This window comes from Perognathus longimembris, chromosome 28 (genome assembly GCF_023159225.1).
Source record: "Perognathus longimembris pacificus isolate PPM17 chromosome 28, ASM2315922v1, whole genome shotgun sequence".
Lineage (NCBI taxonomy): Eukaryota > Metazoa > Chordata > Mammalia > Rodentia > Heteromyidae > Perognathus > Perognathus longimembris.
Window position 1 is genome coordinate 884,688 of NC_063188.1, and position 27,854 is coordinate 912,541.

At 56.1% G+C, this 27,854-nt stretch overlaps 1 protein-coding gene across 2 annotated transcripts; it reads right to left on the reverse strand.

Moving 5' to 3' along the window:
• Nucleotides 1-658: 658 nt before the first annotated feature.
• Nucleotides 659-26,490, reverse strand: Flna (filamin A). Of its 2 annotated transcripts, XM_048335593.1 has the most exons (48): nt 26,335-26,490; nt 22,888-23,380; nt 19,734-19,982; nt 19,546-19,643; nt 19,302-19,449; nt 18,585-18,703; nt 18,418-18,495; nt 18,167-18,329; nt 17,875-18,075; nt 17,189-17,326; nt 16,981-17,104; nt 16,691-16,827; nt 16,392-16,585; nt 16,120-16,233; nt 15,888-16,031; nt 15,052-15,175; nt 14,803-14,963; nt 14,632-14,722; nt 14,383-14,552; nt 14,054-14,171; nt 13,656-13,918; nt 12,810-13,407; nt 12,548-12,721; nt 12,305-12,467; nt 12,056-12,216; nt 11,795-11,965; nt 11,364-11,487; nt 11,120-11,276; nt 10,385-10,574; nt 10,203-10,226; nt 7,831-8,078; nt 7,628-7,723; nt 7,377-7,479; nt 7,148-7,288; nt 6,931-7,059; nt 6,608-6,781; nt 6,342-6,503; nt 6,059-6,262; nt 5,830-5,982; nt 5,591-5,713; nt 5,223-5,489; nt 4,936-5,073; nt 4,601-4,716; nt 3,914-4,046; nt 2,455-2,631; nt 2,086-2,304; nt 1,799-2,002; nt 659-1,169 (listed from the first exon to the last, which is right to left on the reverse strand). In XM_048335593.1, the coding sequence occupies exons 2-48, from the start codon at nt 23,258-23,260 to the stop codon at nt 982-984; spliced, it is 7,944 nt and encodes a 2,647-aa protein (XP_048191550.1). In that variant the 5' UTR covers nt 23,261-23,380; nt 26,335-26,490; the 3' UTR covers nt 659-981. The 2 variants fall into 2 exon arrangements, with proteins under 2 accessions (XP_048191550.1, XP_048191551.1); XM_048335594.1 differs by lacking the exon at nt 10,203-10,226.
• Between the last annotated feature and the right edge of the window lie 1,364 nt (nt 26,491-27,854).

A 27,854-nucleotide genomic window follows, 5' to 3' on the forward strand; every position in this document is an offset into this window, starting at 1 on the left:
CACAGAATAGTCTCATTGGGCGGTAGGATGTTGCACATTTGCTTTGGGGTGCTTCCCAGGGTAGAAAACGCTTGCATTGGTGTGGGAACCAATGGACAGGGGATACAGAAGGGCATTAGACAAGTGGTCAAGCAAGCCCCACTGCATGTGTCGTGGGGGGCGGCTATCGTAAGGCCACCCAACGAGGGAGGGGAAGGCCATCCAGCACATCTGGTGTCAGGACACTGGGCTTCCTTCAGGGTGAGCACCTGTTCACGGAACCCACAGATTGGGGGCTGGAGACATGGGCCCGTCATAGAGTGCCTGCCTAGCGAGTGGGTGGCGCTGAGTTCTAAACAGGAGTTTTCCAACCTCACCCTAGCCAGTAATGAGTTTCTTTTGCCTTTTTTTCCTGCACTTTGCCTCCTGCAACCTGGCCTTTTCTTAGCTCTCACTTTGCAAACATCACATCACTCTCCCTGTGTATTGTCATCCAGAGATACAGAGATGAACTAAATGCAGATGAGGACTCCTAGAATCAGGGACTGGGCCTCTTTGGAACAAGGGGGATCGACCTGGAAATCCTCAAGCGTGGACTGGCTCTCTGCTTTGCCCTTCTGGTGCCTTGCCAGTTTAGGCTTACCCCCAACCCCATGAAAAATGATGGCCACTCACAGAATAGAAGCAAAACTTTATTCTTCTTGGCTGGGAAAAAGTATTAGCAGGTGGCTGTACACAGGACCACCACCCCTCCCAGAACCAAAGAAGACAGGCGCTGCCACCAAATGGCTCCCTCTGCCCAAGTGAAAGCCAAGAGGCCAGAGCCAGACCAGGGGAGGCAGGTGAGCAGAGCGCAGGGCAGGGGCGACTGCAGTGATAGGGTGGCCAGGGCAGGCCGGGGCAAGGGCACGATTTAGGGGAGAGGATGGGACTGCCTGGGGAGTGGGTGGGTGTGGGATCACTTCCGGTCATGGGAGCTACTAGCTGGCATGGGCACCAGGCTCAGGGCACCATGACGCGATAGGGGCTGCCTGGGATGTGCTCGTCACCCCACTTGACCACTAGTGTGTACTCCCCTTTGTCCTTGAGCAGGTAGGAGACGCTGTAGAGCCGGCTGCCCACGTGTTTCACCAGGATCTCCTCGCAGGGTGTCCTTGGGCCATGCACCCCCACCAGCAGCATGTTGTTGCCTGAGGCGGGAAGGGATCTCAGTCACAGGCCCACATCCTTCAGCTAGCACTAAGACCCCCGTCTCCATGTCATAGCCTCTCTTTCCAAACACTCGCCAGCACCTCCCCCAACCCAGGCCAACATAGGAAACCCCACTTCCTCCGAGCTGTTTTTTCTTCTTTTGTGCCTGTCCTCGGACTTGAACTCAGGGCCTAGGCACTAGTCCCTGAGCTGTTTTGCTCAAGGCTAGCACTCTACCACTTGAGTCACAGGCCCACTTTTGGCTTTTTTTGCTGGTTAATTATAAATAAGAGTTTCAAATTTTCTTGCTTGGACTGGCTTCGAATCGCCACCCTCAAATCTCAGCCTCCTGAGTTGCTAGGATTACAGGCATGAACCACCAGTCCCAGGCTTGTCACTTGCCCTTTTGAACAGGGACTAGCCAGGAAGGAGACTCCCCACAAATGGGACTATGTCCTCTTTGTCCCCAGAGGCATGAGCTATTTTTTTGACAGACAGACAAGGGAGAAGGAAGGGAGGCCTAGGCAAGAAGTGGCTCTACAAAAGACAGCAGTTCCTGAGCCCATATGCTGAATGTCTTGTTATTTCTGGCGCAGTGTTTCCAGAAGCCAGAGGCAGAGCTGCCTACCTGCTTTACTGCAGTCTACTGTGAAGCTACTCTTCTGGCCTACGTAGGCCTTGCTCAGCCCCAGGCCCTTGGCTACCACCTTGCTGGCATCAGCAGGACCTGGACCCAGGGTTCCATGCTGGGGGACACTGGCAGCCTTGGTCAGGGAGTCCACAAACACTGACGATGTCTCGTGGAGGCTGTGGTTGCTGACAAGACGGGGGCCTGCAGGGCAGAATGGATGGGGCTGAATGGTAACTGGAGTGCCAGGCACTGGGTGGGCACCAGTAGCCCAGAGCTAGGCTCACCTGTGACCTTGGCCTTGAAAGGGCTTCCCCCAATGTGGTAGGGCCCACCATACTTGATGGAGATGAGGTAGCTGCCAGGTGCCATTGGAGTATAGGTGACACGGTAGCCCTCAGGGCACTCCTGGCAATCCATCTTCACCTTGGAGGGGCCATCAATGGTCACTGACAGGGCACCAGCTCCCGCGTTGGTTGTATTCACGATAAACTCCGCTGGGCTCCCTGGGAGCATGGGAGGTTAGGCACAACCCACCTGGTCAGATTCCCTAAGTTCAGCCACTCAGCACAGGCTTGTCACCTCCACACACCTTCTGTTGTCACCAAACACCTGGAAGACTGCAGCCACAGTCAAAGCTATACCCATCGACCTACCTGTGACGCCACCTTCCAGGCCTGCTCCATAGGCGGACACCAAGCCTGGGTCCCCTCCATGCCCAGGCTCCCCAACTCGGATCTTGAAGGGGCTTCCAGGGATGTGGGTACCATTGAACTTGACATCAATCAGATAGATGCCATTCTCCCGTGGGATGAAGCGCACAGCATACTTATCTGAGGAGCACAATGACAAGCTGTGGGCTTGCAGTTCCTTTCAGTGACTAGTAAACAGCATCTGCTGTGAACAGCCTTAGTATTGGCCTTTTTCATTTCCTTTGCCTCCTATAAGAGCCCAGCAGCACATATATTCTGAAGGGTGAAGTTTTAGATGCCAAAGCAGCCCACTGTCAAAGCCCAATTGGATTGAAGTCTATTACAAGCCAAGTGCCTACCTTGCTGCTTCTTAATAAAAGTTTTCTCTGATCCAGACACCAGTGGCTCACACCTGTAATCCTACCTACTTTGGAGGCTGAAATCTGAGGATCATGGTTCAAAGCCAGCCTGGGCAGAAAGTCAGTGAGACTCTTATACTCCAATTAACCACAAAAAATAGCTGGAAGTATGGCTATGGTTCAATTGGTAGAGCATTAGCCTGGAGCACACAAATGCAGGAATAGCAGCACCCAGGCCCAGGGTTCAAGCCTCAAAACTGGCCAAAAAAAATGAACAAGCAAACAAAAAATAGCTGAGAATTTATGATTGTGATTCAAACTCAGTGTAAGCAGGAAAATCCATTATCTTCAATTAACCACCAAAAAGCTAGAGGTGGAGGTATGGCTCAATTAGTAGACCTCCAGCCTTGAGCCAAAAAAGCTACACGACAGGGGCTGGGAGTGTGCAAAGCCCTGGGCTTAATTCCTTAGCACCACATACACAGAAAAGGCCAGAAGTGGTGCTGTGGCTCAAGTGGTAGAGTGCTAGCCTTCCAGAAAAGAAGCCAGGGACAGTGCTCAGGCCCTGAGTCCAAATAAAATAAAATAAAATAAAAGCTACATTGACAGCACCCAGGCCAACTTCAAGTACCACCACCTCCACCACCAAAACACAAAAACAAACCCACTTTACTATTAATTCCACATTGCCTTCTGGTAACTGAGAACAGGTGGAACTGGGTTGTGAAATGAGTATAATGTGATGCAAGGTGTAATGCAATGAAGTGCTATGCCACAGGGCTAGGGCAGCCCAATGGTAAAACCGCACGGTTTCCTCTGGAACATGGCTTCACTCCGCAGATGTTCCTACTGACTATGACTGGCAAGCCTATCCCCAAGGGTTTTTGGTTATAAATTGAGCAAGGGTCTCTTGGACCAGGGGCCCAGGTGTTGGAACTTGGTCTTGGCTGCTACAGAATCTCGGCCTTCCTTTCGTTTCTAGGCCTGCTTGGGAAAGACTGCTGTCCCTGGATAGGCCAAGACAGATGTCTGGATGGCTAGGCAGGGCAGGTAGAGGGCCTCACCTTGGTCGATCTCTGTGACATAGCACTCCTCCAGGGCTCCCGAGGGGCTGTGCACCTTGGCATCAATTGCCCCCTTGGCCCCATTCAGGCTGACTGCAAAAGAGGCTGGTTGGTTGACCTTTAGCCCTGACTCCTGGAAGCACAGCAGATGAGGTTAGATAGGGCAGTTGGGGTCCAGGCAAGGGAAGAGGCAGGGCCCTAGAGAAGCAGGAGGCTCACAGAATCACACTTACCCATCTGGTGTCCAACTTAGTTTAAAGAGGGAGAGCCACTGATTTGTAAGAGCAGCAAGCCACAGACACACTTCCCAGCATTCTACCCTCTAGACCCATGTCCTACAATCACACACACACACAGACACACACACACACACACACACATACACACGCACGCGTGCAACCCAAAGGAAGGGTGGTCCCATGTGTGGGCAGCACCCAGCCCTGGCAGGCTGTCCCTCTTTAAACCTCAGCCCTGGTGCTCAAGGGGCACAGGCTTCTGTTCAAAGCCTTTAGACCTGAGACACGAGAAAAACACCACACGGTGGGCTGTGCCCAGCCAGAGCAGAGACCTAGCACCCAGACTTGTTCTGGATAGGACACTCGACACTGCCGAGGCCTGCTTTCCATGGTGGCTCTGGTCTGGCTGGGCCCAGGAGCCTCAGGTGGGAAGTTTCTCTCAGTGCCTCACCTGAAGACTAGAAACAGTAAGGCGGCGGGCGTCACCAGACGGAGAAGCCACAGGCACCACAAAGGGACTGTCAGGGATGTGCTCCTCGTTGAATTTGACTGACACCTCATAGTCACCTGGACAGAAAGAGAACACAAGGCTGTACTGAGGACACCACATCCCCCCCCCCCATGGGCCAACCCACAAAACACACAACACGTCAGTGTTTGGGCATCCTGCCTCTGCCTCCCACAGCCTGGGGAGGGAGGGGGGAGCTGGCTCTAAGTAGCCCCTGACACCAACACCAGTACGCAGGCCCCACCTCCCCCAACTCCAGCCAGTACCACCCCAAGTACCTGGCTCTTGGACCACATAAGCCACACCACAAGAGCCATCCTTGCGGTCCTCGAATGAGATCTCAGCTTTGCTGGGGCCCTCGACAGCGATGGCCAATCCCCCAGCACCAGCTTCCCTGGTCCAAATGCTGAATTCAGCTGTAGGAAAGCAGTATGTCCTCATGGAGGGCTGGCCCTGTGGCCGAAGACCCCCTCCAAGCAGGGCCATGATCAACACAGCTGCTAGCTACTTCCTCCACCTCACCACCACCCGGGAGAGCAAGCACTCAGTGGCTAAGCACACCTACCTGGCACTCCAGCTTCAGCCCTTTCCAGGCCAGGTCCTCCAGCACGAACCTTGTGGGCACCTCCTTCCCCCAGGGGCCCCACGGTGAACTGGAAAGGGCTCCCAGGTACATGTTGGCCCTTGTACTTCACGCTGACTGTGTGCATTCCCATCTCAGCAGGTACAAATCTGATGCAATAAGTATGGTTCTCTCCTTCCACAATTTCTGCCTCATGGGTCTTGCCTGATGGGCTAGTCACCTGGGCCGTCATGTCTTGGATGCTAATTTCTACAAGTGGGAGATGGCGTGGTGAGCAGGATCCCTGTTCTCTGCCCCTGTCCCCGCCCTTAGAGCTGCCTTAGGAATGCCTCTGGGATGTTATTCCTTACCAGGGATCTTCAGGCTGAGGTCACAGTGGCTGCCAACATTGGCCACTGAAGGGGCCCGCCGCCTGCGTGTGATGCTCTCTTTCACCCGGCCCTCACCGGTCACCTTCACAGAGAAGGGGCTGCCTATGGGAAGAAAGCACAGCCTGTGCTCACCACAGGGTGCCTGCTGCAGGTGGGCCCCAGGGGGTGGCCAGGAGGGCTGCCAGTTGCAGGGAGATATGTGCAGTGGTCACACTTACCAGGCACATGCTGGTCAGCAAACTTGATGTTTATGATGTAGTTGCCGGGCTCTGTGGGGCAGTAGGTGACCCTGCACGTGCCATCCTCCAGGTCCTCTGTGTTGATGTCCACCTTGCTGGGGCCTTCAATGGACAGGCTGAGCCCACCATAGCCTGGAGAATGGACAACTGTGAGCCAGGGTGCCAAATGCAGCCTGTCTGCTCCAGCTGGCAGGTCACCACTGCCTACCTGCATCTCGGGTGTCGATAATAAATTCAGCAGGCTCAAAGGTGTGGCCTTCATGGAGGCCCTGGCCGGAGACACGCACCCGACTGGCATCCCCAATCTCGGACTGGCTGATCACCACTGGGATGGGGCTGCTTGCCACGTGCTGCCCGTTCTTCTTCACGTGCACCATGTGCTCCCCTGTTTCCTTGGGCACGAATGAAATCCCTGGGAAAAGGGCAAAATCACCAATGAGGGAAGGTGGGGGCCCTTTCCAGACCCTCCTGGTCCCTTCTCAGCCTCTTACCAACGTGACCATTACGCAGGCGCTTCAAAAGACAGGGCTCCTCTCGGCCCGAAGGAGGCACCACAGTGGCTGTCAACAGGCTAAGGTCTGTCTCCGAGATGTTTATGGGGATGTCGGCGGCAGAGCCCACTTTTAGGTGGGACATCCGCATGGAATCATCACCTGACGGGGAGAGCAGGCCATCCCAGCCACCACTGTGAATCCCGGCACAGGGGACCGCAGCCACCCTTCTGCCTGGACCTGTCACTGCTGCTGGTGCATCTCACCTGTGACCCTGGCAGTGAAAGGGCTGCCTGGGATGTGCTGCTCATTGTACTTGACGAGGATGCTGTAGTCACCAGGCAGCACAGGTAGGTAAGAAACACTGCATGTCCCATCCTGGTTGTCAGTGCAGCTGATTTCCGCTTTGGATGGCCCCTCAATGGCCAGCGACAAGCCCCCTGCAAACAGTCACACGTGAGATCGGGAATTGTGCCTAGAGATACACTGCTGGGTTTTGCACTGGTGAGAACACCTCATGGCTTAGCCGAGGTCAAGCAAGGGAGCAGGGTGAGGAGCCCCGTTCAGGAATCAATCCAGGGTCCCTCACCCTCTCCTGCATCCTTGGTGTTGACGGTGAAGGTAGCAGGTTTGTTGACTACTCCGTGGGTGAGGCCAGGGCCATAGGCAGTGACATGGCCACAGTTGACATAATCCACGTAGAACTGCAAGGGGCTTCCTGTGGGAGGAACAGGGGCCACATGGAATGGCAACCTCATGTGCTCCTCCCACCCCGTATGTGACACAGACAGAGGCATTGGCCGCACCTGGGATGTGCATGTTGTCATAGCGGATGTCCATCTCATGCAGGCCAGCCTCACTGGGTGCGTAGCGCACTGTCACAGTGCCATCCTTGTTGTCAGTGATGGAGGGCTGTGCCACTTTGCCCGAGGGCATCCGAACCTCTCCTGCAGGACAGCAGGTTTGGTGTCAGGACAGCCCATTGCTACACTCTGACCTCCTTGGTTTCTGAGTTCCTTCCCAGCCCCTGTTTACCAGTGATCTCTCCTTTCTTGATAGTAAAGGGGATGACAAGGTCAAAGGGCCTCAGACTGGTCACATCCAGGCCATTAACACCCACCATAGGCCTCTCTGGTCCCTGCAGTGGAGACAGAGATCACGTGAGGGGCTACAGTAAAACCTGGGATCCCTGTGCACATGTAACATAGGGCCTCATCACACACCCCACAGGTCAGCCTCAAGTGTCCATGTGGGCTGAGGAATCCAGGAGGTAGGCCAGGCCTTACCCAATTCTGCTGACCCCCCTGGGCATAGGTATACTGTGGAGCCAGCTGCTGAGGCCGTAATGGAGTCTGTGAGGTGGGCTGCTCCCCAGCCAAAGCCTGCAGGGTAAAGCAAGAAAGCTGCAGATTGTTTTCAAAAGGGCCTAGAGGGACAAATCACGATCTTCCTGGATCCCCCTGCCCACCAATCCCTGGCCCCTCCTCACTGTCACTTGGAAGGGGCTGTTGGGCACGTGCTCGCCGCCAAAGCGCACACAGATGACGTATTTGCCTGGCTGAGGGGCTGTGTAGAAGATGTCGAAGGTGCCATCCTCATTCTCTACCACATCCACATCTACCTCTGAGCCGTCGGGGGTGCACACGGTGCAGGTCACCTTGCCTTTGCCTGCTGCCTTTGTGTCCACAGTGATTACCGTCTCCTCCCCAATCTGGATGGTAGGGCCGATGCCAGCACCTGAGAGGGCAGGGCAGGTCCCCAAAGGGGGGCCAGCAGGTGAGCCTGGCACTCAGCCTGCAGCCATCAGCCTGCCTGTCCAGGCCTCTTATGCCACCACCAAGCACAGCCAGATCCCCTCCCTCCGTCCCTCCCCCCCTTCCAGCTGGAATGGCGAGTGGTTTCTCAGAAGGCAGGAAGGATTCTCCTGAGCACGTCAAGAAGTACATGACCCAGGTCTAATGGTGGTACCCAGGTGCTGGGGAGGAACAGGAAGGGATGATCCTGACATAAGCATTTGCTGCCAACTCAGCCTCAGCTGACCTCGTGGCCCATGCTGATAAACATCAGTGCTCTGGCAAGGCCCACAGCCGCCAGCGCCCTGTGGCCCGGCCCTGGGCCCCAGTGCTCTGTGTGGACGCAGTGAGGTAGAGTCCTGCTGCAGCGTGGGGGGGCGGTGATACTTGCCTCCCTGCCCACCCCCAGCTCCCCCCACCCCCCGCTCCCCAGGCCTGATGGTGGGTGAAACTGGACTTTCCTGACAACTGAGAATGCTCGCTCAACCAGAGGCTCATGGTGAGAGGCAGCCCAGCGCAGGCAACAGCTGGGAGCAGGGAGCAGGGGGGCAGCAGGGTTAGCACCCGAGTAGTGCAGCACAGCAGGTTTGGCAGAGCAGCGGCAGCACCCAGGGGCAGGGGACAGGAGGCCCAAGCCACAGCCATCTCTGGGTTGCAAGGATAGAGCATTCGAGCAGCCTCCAGGGCCCCATAGTGCCCGAGGAAAGGGGAAGGACAGTGACGTTATGATCTGGGGCTCAGCCGTGGAGGCTTGGAGGCTGTGGGCTGCGTGAGGCTTTGCCTCCTTCCAGGAAAGCAGCTGCTTGAGGACCAAGTTCAAGGGCCCCTCTGGCCAGCCTGCCCCCAAGTCCCCCTCTTAGCCGAGGACTCATACTGTACAAGGCTCTGTACTAGCCTTCCACAGCCCAGGAAGCTCCCTCAGCCGTACACCTGGCTGCCTGCTGCCCAGTGAGGCCTCACTCCTACCCGCCCAACACTAGCTAGCTGGTGGCTTGAGCCAACTTCAGACAAGTTCTCCCTGCAGTCCAGCCAATCAGCTGGTCTCGGCCATGCCATCCTCAAAGTTCACCCCCAACTGTCTTCCCACTTGCAGCTTGATAGCCATTGATCTGGCCCAAGACAAGCTTCTGACTTGTCTGAAAGTGACTTAAGCCCCTCCGCTGGAGTTCCTGCTTCGATTCTATACATGGTGGCCAGGGAAATGAAGACTATTGTCATTCTTTTCCTTGATACACACACACACACACACACACACACACACACACACACACACACGAATCTCAGATCCCATGGCCTACTCTGTAAAGCAATGTAGCCCCTGTCCCAAATCCTTAAGTTACTCTCTATCCCTCTTCTCAGCATCCCTGGGGTACCCCTATCCCCAGGATGGGGACTGTGTGAATAACGTCACTGCTGGGGGTATAGGGAGAGGGAGGGAAGGAGGGAGACGGGTCACCGAGTGCACTTTGGGGCTCTGAGGCTGGGCCACGCCCCGCCATGCTGGAGGCCCAAGCAGTCACTGGCACTGGCACTACTGCACCGCCAGCCAGCCCCGCCCGCTCATGCACCTCCCCCAGCCTGGGACGCAGAGGCCCCTGGGAGGTGGGGATGGAAGTCTGTGGATCTGACCAGGGCTCAAGACTCCCACTGAGGAGAGGAGACCCTTTGTCCCCTTTGCCTATGCAGGAGCACTTGTGAAAAGGAAGCACCTGCTGCTGCTCCCCAGGTACTTCCCTGGGGTGCCAAGATCCCCAGACCCCAAAGTCCCCAGTGGGATACCTCTTAGGATACACTTCACCCCAAAGCTCTCAGCTGCAACCCAAGTGCTCAGATAGGGAAATAGAGGCCCAGAGAGGGGAAGAGCCAGAGCACCCACGCTCAGCTCCGGAAACCTCCCTGGGCCCTCACCCTCTCCAGCCCGTGACCCTGTGTCATGTAGCCTCCCCACTCTATCCCTGCCTAGAGCTGCAGCTGGAACTGTTCTGGGAATGAATTAGCAATGAAGAGGAAAGGAAGCTGCCCCTCTGGGCAGGAGGGGCATTGGGAGTGGCCCCAGCAAGCAGCTTACCTAGCCCGTGACCTCCGATTGACACTGAGGTGAGAGGGCAGAGAGCAAGGAGAAAGGTCAGGTGAGTCACTCAAGGGGGCGGCTCCCACTCCCACACGCCGCCCCAAGCAGCGAGCCCTTGCACACAGGCACACCCACGCCCCGTGCCGAGCTCCATGGTGGCCACTGGCAGGCTGGCTCACCTGTCACTGTGCACTTGCTGGCATCCCCAGTGGGCACAGCCCGGACACGATACGGGGAGAAGGGGATCTCATCCCCACCATACTTGATGAGGATCGTATAGCGTCCTGTCACATCTGGCACGTAGGCCACCGTGTATGTGCCATCATGGTTGTCTTGGATGTGTGTCTTCTTGGGCTTGCCTTCAGGGTCCTGTGGGGTGGAGCACAGGCGTGGGGGGAGGTTGGCCCAAGCCCACCATTGCTCCAAGAAGAACCTCTGGGCCCTTCAAACACCATGGTCCCAAGGGCTACCTGCGTGTAGCTCTGTCCTTTATACTCCCATAGGCAGAGTCTGAAAATGGAATCCTTGAAGTATACAGTACTGAAAATGACCAAAGGCAAGACTACAGAGCTTGGCCCCCAACTTTGGCCCCAGGGCCTCTCCTTGTATTAAGAGGAGCTTGCCTAGAAGATCTCAGGGTTGTCCTTATTCCTGGCCCAGGAGATGACAGGTAGGGAAACTGAGGCACCACAGGCACATGTACCATGCTCTTCGTCTGCAGTGAATGAGTCTGCTCACCCCCATCCTAATGCTGTAGCTGGGAGCAAGAGGCCTGCCTTTCCCTGTCTTCCAGGTGCAACTCCCTACTTGCTTGTCCTGCCCGCAGCTCCACACTCCAGAACAAAAGCTTGGGCCTCTCCCCTTCCTCCTCTTCCCCGGAGCTGCTGTGCTCTGTGCGCAGCCAGAGAGCTCACCGTAATCTGGACAGCCAGGAGCCCCTCCCCAGCATCCTTGGCATCAATGGTGAACTCCACTGGCAGGCTGGCTGGCACACCGGTAGTGTTGAGTCCAGGTCCACTGGCTTTCACCTTACTGGCATCGTGTGTGGGTAGCACCTTGACCTTAAAGGGGCTTTGGGACCAAAGTGTTGTGAGTGATGGGCAGGCAGCTCTCAGCATCCAGCCTGCCCTCCCCACACACAGTAGGCCTGCTGCTCACCTCCGGGGCACCTCTTCTTCCCCATAGAGCACTGAGATGCTATAGGGCCCTTCTCGACTGGGCACATAGTTGACGGTCTGAGTGCCATCAGCATTGTCCACCACATCCACTGGCTCCACCAAGCCTGGCCCCAGAAACAAAGCTCAGCTGGCACCCTGACTCAGTCCTACTCCCATCCCATTGGGCCCCAGGCCCTCACCACGTCCTTCCCAACTGCAGGAAGGATCCCAAGCACCTGCAGCCTAAGATAATGTGGACGTAGACCCTCGCCACATCTGTTCCATAGCCCGGTCCTGTCTACTCCATCTTCTTCCCGTTTCTGCCCGGCTCTATGGCCAACCGAAGGTCTTTCACCGACATCCCTAGACACCTGCCCCACCTCCATTTTAGGTCTCCCTGACCTTCCTACCCCCAGGCATGTGAACACTCACCTTTGGGCCCTTGCACTTTGACCTGCAGTGGGGCCACACCAGCCTTGCTTGTGTCCACCTGGAAGGACTGAGGGAGATTGGCACGAACCATGCCCGGGCTCAGGCCAGGCCCAGAACACTTGACTTTGGATGCATCTGTCACGTCATGCACAGGGACCTTGAAAGGACTGCCTGTGGGTTGGGGCAGAGGGACAGCGGCTATGTAAGACTGAGTAGGGATGAAGAGGCAGCCGTAGCCCTTCTTTGCCACCATCTCCTCACCTGGCACTTGGTGACCACCATAGGTCACATTAAGGCTGTATGTGCCGGCCTCATAGGGGATGTACTCTACTGAGCAGCTGCCGTCCTTGTTATCCATGCAGGACATCTTGGCCTCAGAGGGGCCCTCTACAGCCAGGCCCAGGCCACCTGTGCCAGCTCCCCTGGTCCAAATGGACAGCCTATTAGTCCCTGGGGTTCCCAGGCCTGTTGACTGATAAAATCTGCCCCTACCCCTGGTGGCTTATTCACCTGGTCTCCACTGTGAACTTGTTGGGTTTGTTGGTGGTCCCACTTTGGATGCCTGGCCCATGGACACGCACTCGAGAGGGGTCGCAGCCCTCTGCCACAGGCACCTGGAAGGGGCTGCTGGGCACAGGGCTTCCATCATAGGTCACATTCACAGAGTGGAGTCCTGGAGGGCAGGCCAGGTCAGGAGGCTGCTGGGCTGCCCCATGCACCCGCTACCTGGCCCACAAGGGCATTTGCACCTACCCTCCTCATAGGGTGTGTATTCCACTTTGTATGTGCCATCACCACAGTCCTGCACATATGTCTCCGTGAGGTTGCCTGATGGGTTGGCCACACGGGCCTTTACATGGGGCCCTCCTGTCTGTGTCAGAGCACGAGCATCCACACTGAACTCCGTGGTGGCCTCTCGGAAGACACCTAGGAAAAGGGACAGTGAGAAAGTTGGGGCTCTAGGGACCCCAGCTCTCCACCCCCTCTCCACACACCCCAGAGGACTCCTCCTTACCTTGGCCCTCAATTCCGGGCCCATAGCACTGGATGCCTGACGTGTCCACAGCAGGCTCCACCTGAAGCTTGCTGGGGAAATTGGGCACAGGCTGGCCACCATACTTGATAGTGACAGTGTAGGCCCCAGGGCAGAGAGGAATATAGGTGATGGTGTGCGTGCCATCACCATGGTCCTGGATGTACACTTCGGCTGGCAGCCCAGCCTCAGAGCAGATCTCAATTGTCAACTCTGCACTGCCTGCACTTGAGCAGTCCACCTGGAACTGGCCCACCTCACCAGCGGTGGCCCGCTCCAGCCCAGGGCCTGAGCACTTGACCTTGGATGCATCGAAGCAGGGAACCACATGGGCCTTGAATGGGGAGCCAGGGATATGGGTATCAGCGAAGAGGATGTTGATGTTGTAGTCGCCGGGCTCAGTGGGCACATAGGACACGGAGCAGGTGCCATCTCCATTGTCCAGACACTCCAGCTGTGCCTCACAGGGGCCCTCCACGGTCAGGCCTAGGCCACCTGTGCCAGCACCTTTGGTGTCAATGGTGAAGCGGGCAGGGGAGCCTGCACTGCCCCCCTGCAGTCCTGGTCCAAATGCCTTCACCTGAGGGAGGAGGAGGACCAGGAGCTGAGGCAATGCCACCCCCAGCTCAACTCCAAATCTATCTCTTTTGGCCCTGGCTTTCTTCCCCCCAATAGGGAAACGAACAAGCACAGGCTGCCGTCGGCTGAGCCATCCATCAACAAGAGCAAAGATAAGCAAGGGGAAAGGCAATCTGGAGTAGGCAGATACCCCCTGGGCCCTGAGCACGATGGACTGCATTTAGGACCTCCCAACTTCAATTATATTACCTTGCTAGGTTTGGTGGGAGGTACTGCTTCCACAGGAAAGGGGCTGCCAGGCACTGGCACACCATCATAGGTCACCTCCACCTCGTAAGGCCCCTCCTCACGAGGCACAAAGCGCACCAAGCTATTGTCAGTCCCCAGGCCAGGCTCCACCTTGCAAGGTACCACTGAACCTGAGGGCCCCACAATCTTGGATGCCACTTTGCCTTGGCCACCTGCACCCTTTGACTTGACTGTGAATTCCTGGTCTTTGCCAACGTCCACTTCTGTTGGAATGATAAAAAGAAGGGGAAAACCAAGACAACCATGACACCTAAATTATAACAACCCCTGGGGCAAGACTCTGGCTGAGGGCAGGGGTGCCTCTTATCAGTGATTATGACAAGTACCAATTAACTTACTTTCTCCCAGGCCAGACACCTTGATCTTGCTGAGGTCCAGGCTTGGGGACACTCCTACTGAGAAGGGGCTCTTGGGGATGGAATCTCCTCCATAAGTGATGTTGACACCAACTGGGCCCTGAGATGGGTGCAGAAAGGCAGGGGTCATCGACTAGGACCCCTGGTCTCCCCGGACCTATAGTTGTGCCCTTTGGCACATAGAGGCAAGAGAAGTCAGACATAATCAGCTTTGCTCCCCAACGCTTCTCCCCTTGGGGCCGCCTACCCAGCCCATCGTAGAAAGGAGGCATAGACCTAATCACTGCGGTGGAGGGGGTCAAGAGGGGTACCTGTTGCACAGGTGTGTACTTGACTGTGTAGGTGTTATCATGGTGATCAATGACGTCCACATCTCGTACCGCATCCCCCTTGGCCAGCCCTGAGAACTGGACATCCAGCTTTCCTTTGCCAGCAGCTTTGGCATTGACAGTGAAATGGGTGGGCTTGCCAAGCTCAATACCTGAGGAGATATGGTGACTTTGCTCTTGAGTCCTCCACCCTTACTTCCTCTCAACCTCCTCTAGGAGACTCATCCTTACCTGTGCGACTGAGACCAGGGCCCTCAGCCTTTACCTTGCTGGCATCATGGGAGGGCTCTACCTTGACGCGGATGGGGCTGGTAGGTGTGGCCTGTAGGTGGTGGCAGAAGAAAGGTTCAGAACAATACTCTAACACCCACCAGTCTAGGGACCAGAAGTAGTAAAACCTACCTGATCAGCAAAAAGGACCATAATGGTATAGCTGCCAGCCCCACGGGGTGTGTATTTCACTGTGAAGGTATCATTGTCATTGCGAATTATGTCGAAGTCAATGTCAGCCTCAGTAGGACCCACCACTCCTGGGGCACACTTGATACCAATGCTGACATCGCCTGTGGTTGAGAGAAGGCAACAGATGCTCAGACATTGTGGGGATACCCCACATCCCCACCTGTCCTTCTACCCAGACCCAGGCCTTACCCTGACCAGCCTCCGTACAGTCCACTGTAAAGTAGGTAGGTTCGTGGGCTTTGAGCCCTGTCTTGGCCACTCCTGGGCCATACACCTTGACCTTGTTTGGGTGGCTGCCAGCGCCCACATTCACCTGTAGGGGATGGGAACAAGTGTAAATGAATGAGCAGGACAAGTGTGCAGCAGCAGAGGCCGTCTGCTTGAAATGCATGACCATATGGCACACAAACTCTCTCATTAAAACTGCTATAGAAGCCAGGTGTCAGTGGCTCACACCTGCAATCCTAGCTCCTCAGGAGGCTGACATCTGGGGATCACGGTTTGAAGCCAGCTGGAGCAGGAAAACCACCAAAAGCTGGAAGTAGACCTGTGGCTCCAGTGGTAGAACGCTAGCCTTGAGCACAAAAAAACCTCAGGGACAGCACCTAGATCTGGAGTTCAAACCCCAGTACCAGAAAAAAAATTGCTATAGAGCACACAAAAGTCAAACTGTGTAACTCCTTTGAACAATTAACGAAATGCCCAACAAAATGAGCACCAGGAAGCTGACTTATGACCCATGTCCAGAGAGGGTGGAAAGCCACAAGAGGGGCAGGCATAAGACTGGACGGAGGGGGAGCAAATGTACACATTATATTTTATGTGCACTACATAAACAATGAACCACGTAACATGAACGTTGGGATGGGATAGAGAAAGGAGAAGGATGGAAGGGTGATGATGACGAAGGAGCATTGTGCTCAGAAATTGACTACTGGAATTGAAACAACTACTTCATAATAATACGTATTTTAAAACAGGCAGCAATTCTAGGGAGATGCCTAAAGGCCTGGGCAGCAGCTTACCCGGAAAGGGCTGTTTGGGATGCCGACACCTCCCCAGGACACCATGGCCGTGTGCTTCACGGGTTTCCTGGGCACGTAGGAGCAGCTATATGTGCCATTGCCATTGTCCTTGACTGACGCCTCCACAGGGCAGCCCTCGTTGTCCTATAAGGCAGGCAGAAGCAGGCCCCTGCTGGTCAGTGCCCAGGTCTGGGCACCTGCCTGGCCTGCCCAACACAGGTGAGCACCTCACCTGCACTTGGACTCGGAGAGGGGCCTTCCCAGCATGCTTAGCATCCACAGTGAACTCTGCAGGTTTGTTGACTGCCACACCAGTCTTCTCCAATCCAGGCCCACGTGCCTTTACCTGGTAAGAGACCACCCAGATCTCAGGAGACCAAGTCAAGGTCTCCAAAACCCCAATCAGATCAGGCAGGAGCCTAGTGTGGCACCCAAGCATGGTGCTGGACACAGTGGGGCCCATGCAGGAGGCCCAGAAGCAAGCCAGTGCCGCGTGCCCTGTACCTTGTCTGGGTGAAAGTCCTGAGGTGCGTCGCGGATATCAGCCATGAAGGGGCTGAGGCGGATGTCCTCACTGTTGCACAGTACGTGAACAGCATACTCGCCAGCCTCCTGGGGCCAGTAGCGCACATCACAGGAGCCGTCGCCCTTATCATCACATTCAATTTTGGCCTGCGATGGGCCTTCCACGGAGAAGCCTGACAACAGCCAACACTCACGTCAGTGCCCTGGAGCCGCAACGGGGGGCTGTCCTTGTCCCAAGTCCTCTGCCCCAAGTGCCCATAGTGAAGCTTCTGACTCACCCAAAGTGCCCACATCGTCCCCAATGGCCTCTACCACGAAGTCTGCTGACTTGCCAACAACACCTCCTTCCAGTCCAGGGCCCCAGGCCCGCACCTTCTGATTGCCACACTCCGTGCCCACTTTCACCTCGAAGGGACTGCAAATGGAGAAGCACACAGGGGAGCACTGAGACACCACCCAGCATGGAGTCATTATGTACCCCGCAGATTCAGGCCACCCAGAAAGGGCCAGCCAGCCCCTCATCATCAGACACGGGATAAGGGGTGAGTAGCACGGTAGGAGGACTTACCTGCGTCCAATATTCTGGCCACCCCATGTGATGGTGACCGTGTATGTGCCAGGGACTGAAGGGTAATACTCAAAGCCATACACACCGTCTCCTAGATCCTTCTGTTTCACACGTTCCTCGCCCTCTGCCAAGACAGAATCAACTCAGATCTAGCCAGCAGTGACCCTCGAGGGCTGCCACCATCCGCCCCAGCCCCAGCCCAACTTACTGGGACCCTTTACAGTGACCTTCAGCTCTCCGCTGCCGGCGCCCTTTGTGTATACCTTGAAGTCAGCCGTCTCCTTCACCCGCACACCTTTAGGCTGAAGGCCCCGGCCAACAGCTCGACAGGCAGCTGGGTTACAGGCTGTGGACAGAAGAGTCAGTTAAGCTGCCAGGACCTGGGGCTGGCTGTCCCTTCCCTTGCCACCCACAGGACTAGGCTGTTACAATTAGAAAGTCCCTTAAGAGCTTTGCCTGACAGGCTGGTAAGGCACATGCAAGAAAGAACTGGAAAGGACTGTAACCCCCAGGACTGTATCCCATGCTCGGACATAGCAGGCCTTTTCCCACCTGCTCAAAGCCAGCCCCAAGACCCCCACCCACCCCTCCCCTCCAAGAGGAAAGTGGAGCCAAGTACCGTTGACCCTGTGGGCAGAGCAGAGAGCAGCAGGTTTCTAGACAGCTGGAGCGAGCTCTTCCGAAGGTAAAAGCATGGAGAGGAGAGATGGAGAGCAGGAGGAGGAGGAAGGGTCCCAGGAGGGGAGGAAAGACAGTGCATGCCCAGAGAGTGAAGCTCAGGCTCCAGGGGCACCCAGATGGGGGCTGGAGCTGGGTGGCCCCATTGGCTTCCCCCTCCCACAGGAGGTCTGGGCCCCAGTACCACAGTTGGGGCACCCCCAGGGCTAGGCCTACCTTGGCCAACAGTGACAGTGTAGGGGCTGCGAGGGATGGGCACACCAGCAAAGGTGACATGCACCGTGTGGACGCCCTCCTTCATGGGCTGGTAACTGCAGCGATACGTGCTATCTCCTCGGGCCTCCAGTTGAGGCTCCACTGTGCCCTTCTGTCCTGTAGGGTCCTGGATGACCACCTCCACCTCGCCAGTGCCAGCTCCTGTTGTAAGGCACAGGATAAGCTCCTGGCCTAGGCTAGCTAGGCCAGCTCTTCCCCCAGGCCAGCTGGGCCTTGGTAGTCCCTTCCTCACCTGCAGTGAAGATCTCAAAGTAAGTGGTCTTGTTTGCAATGTTGCCACTAGGCTCCAGGCCAGGGCCTTGGGCGGTCACTTTGCTGGCATCACCCTGTGATTTGTCCACATATACCTCAAAGGGGCTCTTGGCAATATGCTGGCCGGCAAAGAGCACTGTCACCTGTTCCCAGGAAAAGCAAGCCATGAGGGCGGTGCGGGCCATCTACCCACTGCCCACAGACAGCAGCCTCTGCCTGCTCAGGGCTCACCTTATGAGTCCCCGTAACTTTGGGGATGTACCACACGGAGAAGGTGCGATTCTTGTCATTATTGGCAGTCACCTTTGCCTGCAGTGAGGGAAGTAACATTTGGGAAGAGCAAGCACTCTGTAAGGGGACACGGCAGGGCGTGCCCTCGGATGCCTGCATCATCCTACCTCTTCTTGGTGTCCAGCTGGATCCTCCACATACACCAGCACCTCTCCCTGGCCGGCACTTCGAGTCTCCACAGTGAACTCGGCCCGTTTCTTCACCATATTGCCTGTGGGCTCTATGCCTATCAGGGGAAGGGAAGAACATGGTGGGCCACCTGCTAGGGCCACTGCCTCACTCCAGACACTGAGACAGGAAGAGTCAGGTATGCAGTATTAGAATTCCTATCCTTCCCTGCCAGTCTCTCCAAAGCAGGCATGCTTGCATCTTGCCAAGTTTGTTCAGCATAAACCCCAGTATGTGAGACTGGCCTAGGGACTCACCTGTGCTGTTGGCACCTGCCACCAGGATAGAAAGGGTTCAGCTTTCTGCAGCACTCAGGTTTGCTCTGCTGATGTGATGACCTTACCCCTTGCCTAAGCCTTTGGTCTTGTGATCCCTTGACTGCTTTGTCTCTCAGAAAAGCATCCCACTGGATTCTCCCTCTCTGAGGTGGCTTCCCCAAAGGAACTTGAGGAACTTACCAGCTCTCTCTTGTTAAGGGAACACTTGTGACCAAACACTGATACATTCTCATCTGCCTGAATTTTGAGGAGCTATCTGGTCATGTAAGTGCTATGTGAGCAGAGACCCCTCAGGGACTTCAAGTTCTGAGAGGATACGGTCCCATGGGGAGGATATCACTGTATGCTTGGGAGTATCCCTAGTGCAGGCTGTCTCACCTGGCCCATAGGCTCGGGCTTTCTTTGGGTTCAGTTTGGGCCGCAGGGGAGCCCCTGGTTTCAGCTTGGCCTTCGGGAACTGGGACAGGTAGGTCATGACTGAATGCTCATCCACATTGGGGTCCACAATCTCCTCGGGGGTGATCACCTGTCATGGGAAGGAGACAGAAGCCATTGGGACTTTCTTTGCTGTGAACATGCTTGACCTCCCAGGCTCAGGCAGAGCCCAGCAGTGGCGTCGTACCTGAGGGATGCCCAGCCAGTCATCGGCCTGCTGCATGGCTTCCCTTGCATTGTTCACAGGCTTGCTGGCATCCCAGGAATCCCAGTCAGGACACAGACCTGTGAAATAAGGAAGGCCGTGCTGTGAACCACCTCCCAGGGTCACCAGGCAGCCTCAGAAGAATGGCCCTCACTGCCACTTGCCCTTACCTGGGGCACAGCTATCCACAAGGGCACCCAGCGCGCGGCCACTCTGCCAGTCTCGACTAAAGTTCGTGATGGGCAACTGTGGTAACTTGTTTTGGATCCACCCCAGAAGCCTCTGTTTGGGTGTCTGCTTTTTGGCCTCCTCATCCTCTTCCTCATCCCACATGGGCATGGAGATAGAGTAGTGCAGGATGAGGGTCCAGATGAGGCCCAAAATCAGCTTCAGGTTTCCATCCACAATGGCCTTGCTGTCTGTGGGGCAAAAGAGTGGCAGTGGTGGGCAGACACAGATCCTCCCATACCCTTGGGGGAGGGTGCCCCAAGATAGGGAACCAGGCTACTGCTCGGACAAGGTTTGGCAGCAGACAGCTCCAGTTAGGAGGAAGAGGGCCCCCTCAACAAGGGGGTGGAGTGTGGATTACCCTACTCCCCAGTTCTCTATGGGATCACAAAGGGATGTTCAGACATGAAGGATGCGCTGGAGGATGGAAGAAAAGTTACTGTAAGATACAAGATGATGCAACACAATAAGGGGGGGGGGATAGCTAGCAGCCCCAAGCCCAGAGGAAGGGCAGAATATCAGCCCAGCCTGCAGAAAGGGCCGGGGCTCTTTCTGGGCCTTTCAGGACCCTCCAGGGCAGCTGTGGAGAGTGAGTAGGATGGTTGCTTTGCTCCTGCCGAGGCAGAGATGTACCCAGGATCTCTGTGGACCAGGAGGAACACAGCCCCATCTGGCCTTCTAAACAGAGTCCCTGGACTTCAAGCGGGGCTGGGGCTGAGGAAGAGGAAAGTCAGGTTGGCAAAGAGTTATTGGGAAATACAATTACGGCTCCTGGGTGGGTGGGAGTGTAAGGCAGGGGAAGTAGAAGCATTGGGCAAGGACCCTTGGGTGAAGGGGTGTTGAACCCCGCCCCTCCCTACTTCCTTATCCTCCTAAGCCAAGTTAGGAGTCAGGAGGCTACAGGGCTGGCTCAGGGGGAGCCAAGGCCCAAAGGAACAAATGGTTGGACTGCATGTTCCTGACTCACTAGGGCCTGTAGGGAACTGCTGGAGTGACAGAGCAGAGACACTGTGGGCCTCCCTTACTTAGCTGGAGGAGGAAGCAGAGGGTGGGGCTGAATGAGGCTAGGTCTGGTGCCTAGGGCCCTCTTGGCAACTCAGTGGTAGCTGCCTTGGGTGGGGTCCCCCATCCTGCTGCTTCAGCAGAACCTGTTCAGCTGCCACTCACTGCCCTCCCTATTTGCCACCTAACGGGCCATAGGTTGCAGGCAACCAGCAGGCTCACCACAGGGGAAGTGGTTAAGGCGGGCACCCTGAACACCCATCACCATGGCAACCCCTCTGGAGCCCCACCCAAGGCCACCTCCGGGTCTCACGGGTGCGTGCCTCAGGGTGGGCTGAGGTTTTAAGAGTTCGTCTTTGGAAACCCTACTGGCCTTCCCTGTAATCAGAGAATATTTGTCTAGTGAGTCAACTGGAGGGGGAGGCTTGAGGACAAGACAGATAACATTGGAAGGGCCATCAATGGCAGGTGGCTTCCCAGCCCAACAGGCAGAACCTCAGACTAGCTGAGCCCCTGTGTGACCTCCTCTGTCCTTTAACAGGTTGGGTCTTGCCTTTCTGGACTGCTTTGTTCACTGTGCTCAAATTGTGGGAGGATGGGAAAGGAGGCTTGAGAACAGCAGGGATACAAGATAAGGGATTCTCACCAGGTTCCCACCCCCAAGTTCTGGATGCAACACAAGAGCCCTCAGTGACCTCCAACGGGTGGGGGAGGAGTAAAGCCAGGCCCACCAGTGCAGGAAGATTAAGGCAGCCCCCCACCATATCAAGCAGGCCAATGGAAGCACCATCCTCCTCCCAAGAGGAAGGGGAGGTCCAGGACCTAGGGCTGGGAGACTGCCTGGCTAGATGGCCCCGCCCCATCCCACCCCCTTTCCCCAGCCCCTGGGCCAGCCAGCCCCCTTCCCTCCCCTAATCACTGCTGCTTTCCAACATTTTTTTGCCTTATATGGCAAAGCTCTGGGAACTAGGCCTGCTCCAGCCAGCTCACAAGAAGGAGGGGAGAAAGAAGGAGGGAGCAGACCCCCCCCAAAGAGCTGGGGTGTGGTTGGCCTCCCCACATCCGGTAACCCCCCCCCCAGACTCAGAAATGACTCAGCTTGGCTGGACGTAGGTTGAGGCTAGGGGGTGGGCCTCCACTAGCATTCCAAAAGAATTCAGAGCTCCAGAGTGGCAAAGGAAACCGGAGTTTTCTCACTTTCTTGGGCTCCCACATTCCCTCTGCTACTTTTCTTGTTCCCCATTCCCCCAGTCACCAGTTCAGGTGCCTGTTCTGGGGCAGACTCTACTGAGAAAGGCTTGGGATGCTGCAGTAGAGTTTGCCAATGCCAGCCTCGCTGGTCCCAGTGACAAGGCCACTAGCCTGGCACAGAGCCCAGAGCACCTTTCAACTAAGTCCTGCATCCTTGATGTAGCCAACTAAGGAAGCACGTTTGCAAGTGGTGAACAGCAAAGTTGCTGTTTAAGCAGACTACAAGACAGATCTGTTCAACTCAACTATGTCTAACTTGCTTTGGGTGCAGTTTTGTTTCTCTCTAGTCCCCAAGCTCCCCCCACTCCTGGGATGGGGCAATCTGAATGGGGGATGTAAACTATGTCCCACGGGGAGGCTGATGCCCATCTTTTGAAAACAGAAGCTGAAAGAGTCCCTACACAATGGGATCCACAAGTTCACACCTCCAACTTAGAACCACAGGGCATATGAAGGCCCCAGAGCCCTCTTAAGGGCTGTATGGCCTCCTCTTTCTCCGGGATAAGGTGAAGCACTCAGTGCCAGCTGCCCGGTCAGTACCCGCCCTGCCAGGCGCGGTCCCACGATGTATATAGTGGTGGGGGCGCGGCCTGTGGAGGATGTGAGCTAAGCCTGGGCGCAGGCCAGCGTCCCGCTGCGGGCGGGGTCGCCTAGCGGTTCGCAAGCTCCGCAGGCTAGCCCGCGCGCCTTTGTTCTCGAGGACTGCGCCCAGCAAGAGTGGCCGAGGGGCCCCAGGGAAATCAATGGCTGCGCCGAGGCCCGGAAAGGGGTATTGGGAGTAGGCCATCGGGATGGTGGGGGGGACCGCCCCCGCCCATGCCCCAGGGCGGCCCGCGCCCTCACCGATGGAGACGAGCTTGATGCTCTCGCGGTCCAGGAATTCGAGCGCCACCGACACATTCTCGAGCTGCATCTGGCGGAAGGTGGGTCGCTGGTTGTGTTTGCGGTGCATCTTCTTCTGGCTGAGTACCTCCAGCAGGGCGATGAGCCGCAGCCCATCGCTCAGGTCCGTCTGCAGATTGGCGATGCGCTTGCTCACGCACTTGAGGTGCTCATTGCACCAGCGAGTGAACGTATTCTGCTGGATCTTCTTCCATGGTGCATCCTCCGCCAGGTCCTTCTCGGTAGCCGGCATCTCGGCGTCCCGCGTCTCCGCGCCACCTCCCGGAGCCGCGCCTGCCGTGCTCTGGCCAGCGCGAGAGTGGGAGCTACTCATTTTGAGGCGTGAGGAGCCACGGGGGCGGTGCTGCAGCCTCGGCGAGGGGACGGCCCTTTAATTAAAGCCGTAGGCACTCCGGCGTGTTGAGAGTCGAGGCTGACAACAACAGAGGTTGTGCTGTGAAGAGAGCGAGCCCTTTAAATGCGGGCAGAGGGCGGATCCAAGGGCAGAACTTCAATGGGGCGGAACATATGGGTGGAGCTTCGGGGCCGCACCCGCTCCACTTTGCCCCGCCCGTTGGAATGCCCCCACAAAGGTCTCCGCCTCTTGCTGATACCACCCAACTTACAGGGGTTTAGGGAGGGTCTTTCGGCGCCCCAAATGGCGCAGAGGCTCCCTAATCTCGTAACCTCTGCACCAGCACTATAGGGAATGCACCCAGAGGGAAGAAAGGCTGAGCAATGTTTGACATAAGATTGCTGGGCTGCACCCGGCACGCCCTTACAAGGGACTTCGCTTCCCCACGGAGTGGGGGGGGGGCCAGGAAGGGGGTGGGCTGTCCCTAAACCACTGGGACTCCGCCCCAGTCCCAGCACCACCACACCCCGCCATCATGCCCCCCTCCCCCCCCGTTTCAGGCTTAGGGCACTCAGCCTCCCTCTGATCACCAGCAGTAGGAAGGGCCTAAACTAACAGCAAGTACTTTCACAGCGCCAGCAAAACGCAGAGCTTAACTCGGCCCCACAGACCCTGCCCCACACAGCCAGCCGGTTCTGACAGTCCTGGCCCACACACCTGCGACCCACGTTCCCACCGCCTCCCCCTCTCCCATACTACACCCGCGAGGAAATGGGACAATGGGCCAAGAGGCCACCAGCACTCAGGGACCAAGCAGATTTCAAAGGGGCCTGGTTGTGCCAACTGGCAATGGGCCGTGGACACACACTGCGTGCACGAAGACAGCAACGAGTCCAAAGTGACAGAGCATACCAGGCAGGATGCCAAGGGGACCAGGACTTTTCAGTCCCAGAAGGGCCTGCTCAGGAAATCCATAAGGATTGAGCACCTAGGGCTCAATGGGCTTCAAGTTCAGTGGTAGATGTACTGCAGCTCAAGGACAGGGCACCAGGACACTAAGGGAGAGTGTGAGACACAGGTGGCTATGATTTGCTTAAGAGCCAGGACTGTGTTCTGAGACTAGTGTGAAGCTACTTTCTGAAACTTAATTTTCTGGTAGGGAATTCTGGAGATGATGATGTCAAAGCTGCTGTGCTGAGACAGAGACCAGCAAAAAACCAGGAAGAGGTAAACTATAGAGGACACTCAAGAAGTCAGGTTCCACATAGCTGGTTCCCCAAGTAGACTCACTTCCCTCCCTGTCCTCTGCACTTCCCCTCTTCCTTTCTCCGTCTCCATCTCTTTTTCTTTAGAAACATACACATCTGTTCCTACTGTTCAATTATAGTAATAATTTATATTCCAAAGGCCAGGGGGAAGAGGGTCCTGGGTTGGCCAGCATGTCATGCCCAAATATGGCTGGCTCTCCTGTGGCCTTGGTGTATGCATTGAGGCTGGGATCCCCCCCCCCCCGCTCTCTCCTCTGCCTCTCAACATGTTCACTTTGAAGGATGCCTATAACCTCAGTGATTTTCCCACCAATGGTGGTAGTAGGGTGCCAAATGGCACTTTCTAGTACTGAGGTCTACTTTCATACACCCCTGCACCAAATGCACCAGAGTGAGAGTTACAAAGAGGCCCCACCCTGCCAGGTGCCATTCAAAACAGTCTTAGTGTTGTCCTACTACTCTCCCTTCCCCCACTAGAAAGCAAGTTCCTAGGGATGAAATTACATCAGGAATTAGTTCTCCACTAAGTGCCATCCTGCTGGGTCATCTGAATTCATTTCTTAATTTGAAGAAAACAAAGAAATTGAATCCTAGTAACTGGCCAATAGTCACGTTCCACAGACGGGATGATACTGGGTTGTCTTAGCTTTCAGCCCTAGGATTTGGCTATGTATAAAAAAGAAGGAATGAAAGTATACAAGGATGGTGTCGGGAAGAGGACAGAGTACCACCACCAGATGTCGCCCCATCCCAAAGCCCCCACATGGGGCAGCCTCAGGAAAGCAAAATCCAGCTCTTTCATATTTTCCCTTATTTGGAGTAGATTCTTGGATGTTAGACATACTCCACCCACCTCTACACTCCCCCACACTCAGACCCCAGGCTAGGTCCTCCCACTGGGAACGATAGCCCCAAGTTCAGGAGCCTTTCAGCTATGATCCCTAGAGCCTTTTCTAGACCTGTGTAGCCAGGGGGCGCCAGGAGGGAAAGGAAGCAGAAGATTAGCAGGCGAGACCTAGACTGGTAAGGAAGACCCAGGCGACACAGGTAAAGACACCCATTTTGGGAACTCCTACCATGACCAAGCAGTATGAAGCTTATGCAATTACCCCTGCCAAAGGATTTCACCCATTTTTCCTGGCCTTGGGTGGCGTAGGGATCTGGGAAAGTTGGTGCTTACATACCAGCTGCCGGTGATTTTCCCACTAAGCACCAACCTAAGAACACAGGGCCCAGGGCCCAGCAAGGAAATTTGGTTTACCACATCCCTGCCACAGGCTCCATGGGGTACAGTTTCCTTAGAATTAGCCCTGTTTGCCCAAAGCAGCGGGTTCCAGAAACAGGCCCAGAGCAAAGAGGGCTTTGCCCTGGCTGCAATGTGTCCTTCTAGGTCTCCAGTGGCCAGTCATCCTCCTTCCATGCCCTTCTTGCCCAAACAGGCATGTGGTTCATCGGTGCCCACACGCTGACCTATCTCCTGCCTGCACTCCTCTAATGCCAAAAGCTCACACACCTTCTCTCTCGGGGATCCCATACCCTGGGGCTTGGATTCCAGGCTGCGCCCAGTTTACCGGGCAGCATTGGAAGGTAGCCTTTGGGCACCCACTCCCAGATGCCTGGGACCTGAGTCCCCCCCCCGCCCCCCGAGCTGCCCCTGGCCTGGACATGGACGTGCTACGTTGGCGCCTGCATCCGCCAGCCTCTCCGCCCGCCCTCGCCACTTCTGTCCCTAGTTCGCGAGCGCAGCCACCATCAGCAGCAGAACTGGCCCCGCGCACCCCTCACCTGCTGTCCCAGAGGGCGGCAGGCAACCGCGGGGTGGCGCCCGGCTCTCCTTCGCGCCCGCGCTGGCGCCCAATGCCTTAGGGCTCTGCTGGCCTCTGCTACGCCCGCCGCGCGCCTCCACGCGAATGTGCCGCTGCCGCCCGCCTTCTTGTTGGCCGCATCCCCGCCCACGCCCACCCCGCGCCCGGCCCGGCCCGGCCCGGCGAGAAAGCCTTAATTGGTAAAATCGCCCAGGAGCCGGGGGCGGGGGGTGGGGTGCGGGGGCGCGCCATGAGCTTCAGTGCCCAGGGCTGCCGGGCGACGCCGCCCCCCAGCATGAGCTCACCACTCTGCAAGGGCCGTCAGGCCCCGAGGGAGGGCTGATCACCTCCAGCGCGGGTTCCACGAAGCCCACGTCTAGGCCCAATCTCAACGACTGTGGTTGAGTCTAGGGGAGCCAAGCATTCCCCTGCTGGAAAGGCCCAGATCCAAAGCCACCTCTTCCAGAGTCACACCCACAGTCACCACAAGTCTGCCCAAGCCTGAGCAGGCCACACAAGTCAGATCCTGTCCCCTGGAGTGAGAGGCAACATGGCCCTTGCAGGTGTTCAATGAGTGCCTATCACGGGCAAAGCGCCAGTGAATTCATCTGGATGCAAGGCCTAGCCGGGGAGCAGTGAGCAGGAATGCACTGGATTCTCAGTGCAACTAGATACAGCCACAAACCTGACACTGTGCAGAAGGGTGCATCCAAAAAGCCTAGGGCCCAGGAATTTGGTGGACATAGCCACACCCTGGCACCGTCAGGCTCTTCCTCTTCTATATGTCCATTTCTTAATAGCTTCCGATTCAGCACAAATATCACGTGGCAGGGGAGGCCACACAAAACATTACCATTTTAACATTTTTCATGCCATTTCCAATGTAACATACATTCCACATCCCGATTCACTATATACAACACACACGCGCGCGCGCACACACACACACACAATCTGAAACAAACATCTTACAAAAGGAAAATTTTCCCACACTACCTGTAATGTACTCCAATTTTTTCTATTCGGGGTTTCTTTTGTTTTGTTGAGTCAGGGTCTTGCTATGTAGCTCAGGCTGACCTGGAATTCTCTATGTAGCCCATGCTGACCTTGAACCTGTGATCCTCTTACTGCAATTTCTGCTGAGATTGTAGGTGTGTGCCAGCATGCCTGATTCTATTTACTTTTGTCACTCTCCTTCCTTCCTTCCTTCCTTCCTTCCTTCCTTCCTTCCTTCCTTCCTTCCTTGCTTGCTTGCTTTCTTCCTTCCTTCCTACTTTCCTTCCTTCTTTCCTTTGTGGATACTGGGGATTTCAACTCAGGGCTTTGGACTTGCTAGACAAGCACTGTATCCCTTCAGCCACATCTCCAGCCTTGGTGTACTCTATTCTATGTTATTTCATTAAAAAGAGAAAGAAAGGTGGTCATGGTGGCACATACCCATAATCCTAGCTACTAGGGTGGTAAGAAGATCCAGAGGGGTCAAGAGTTTGAAACCAGCTC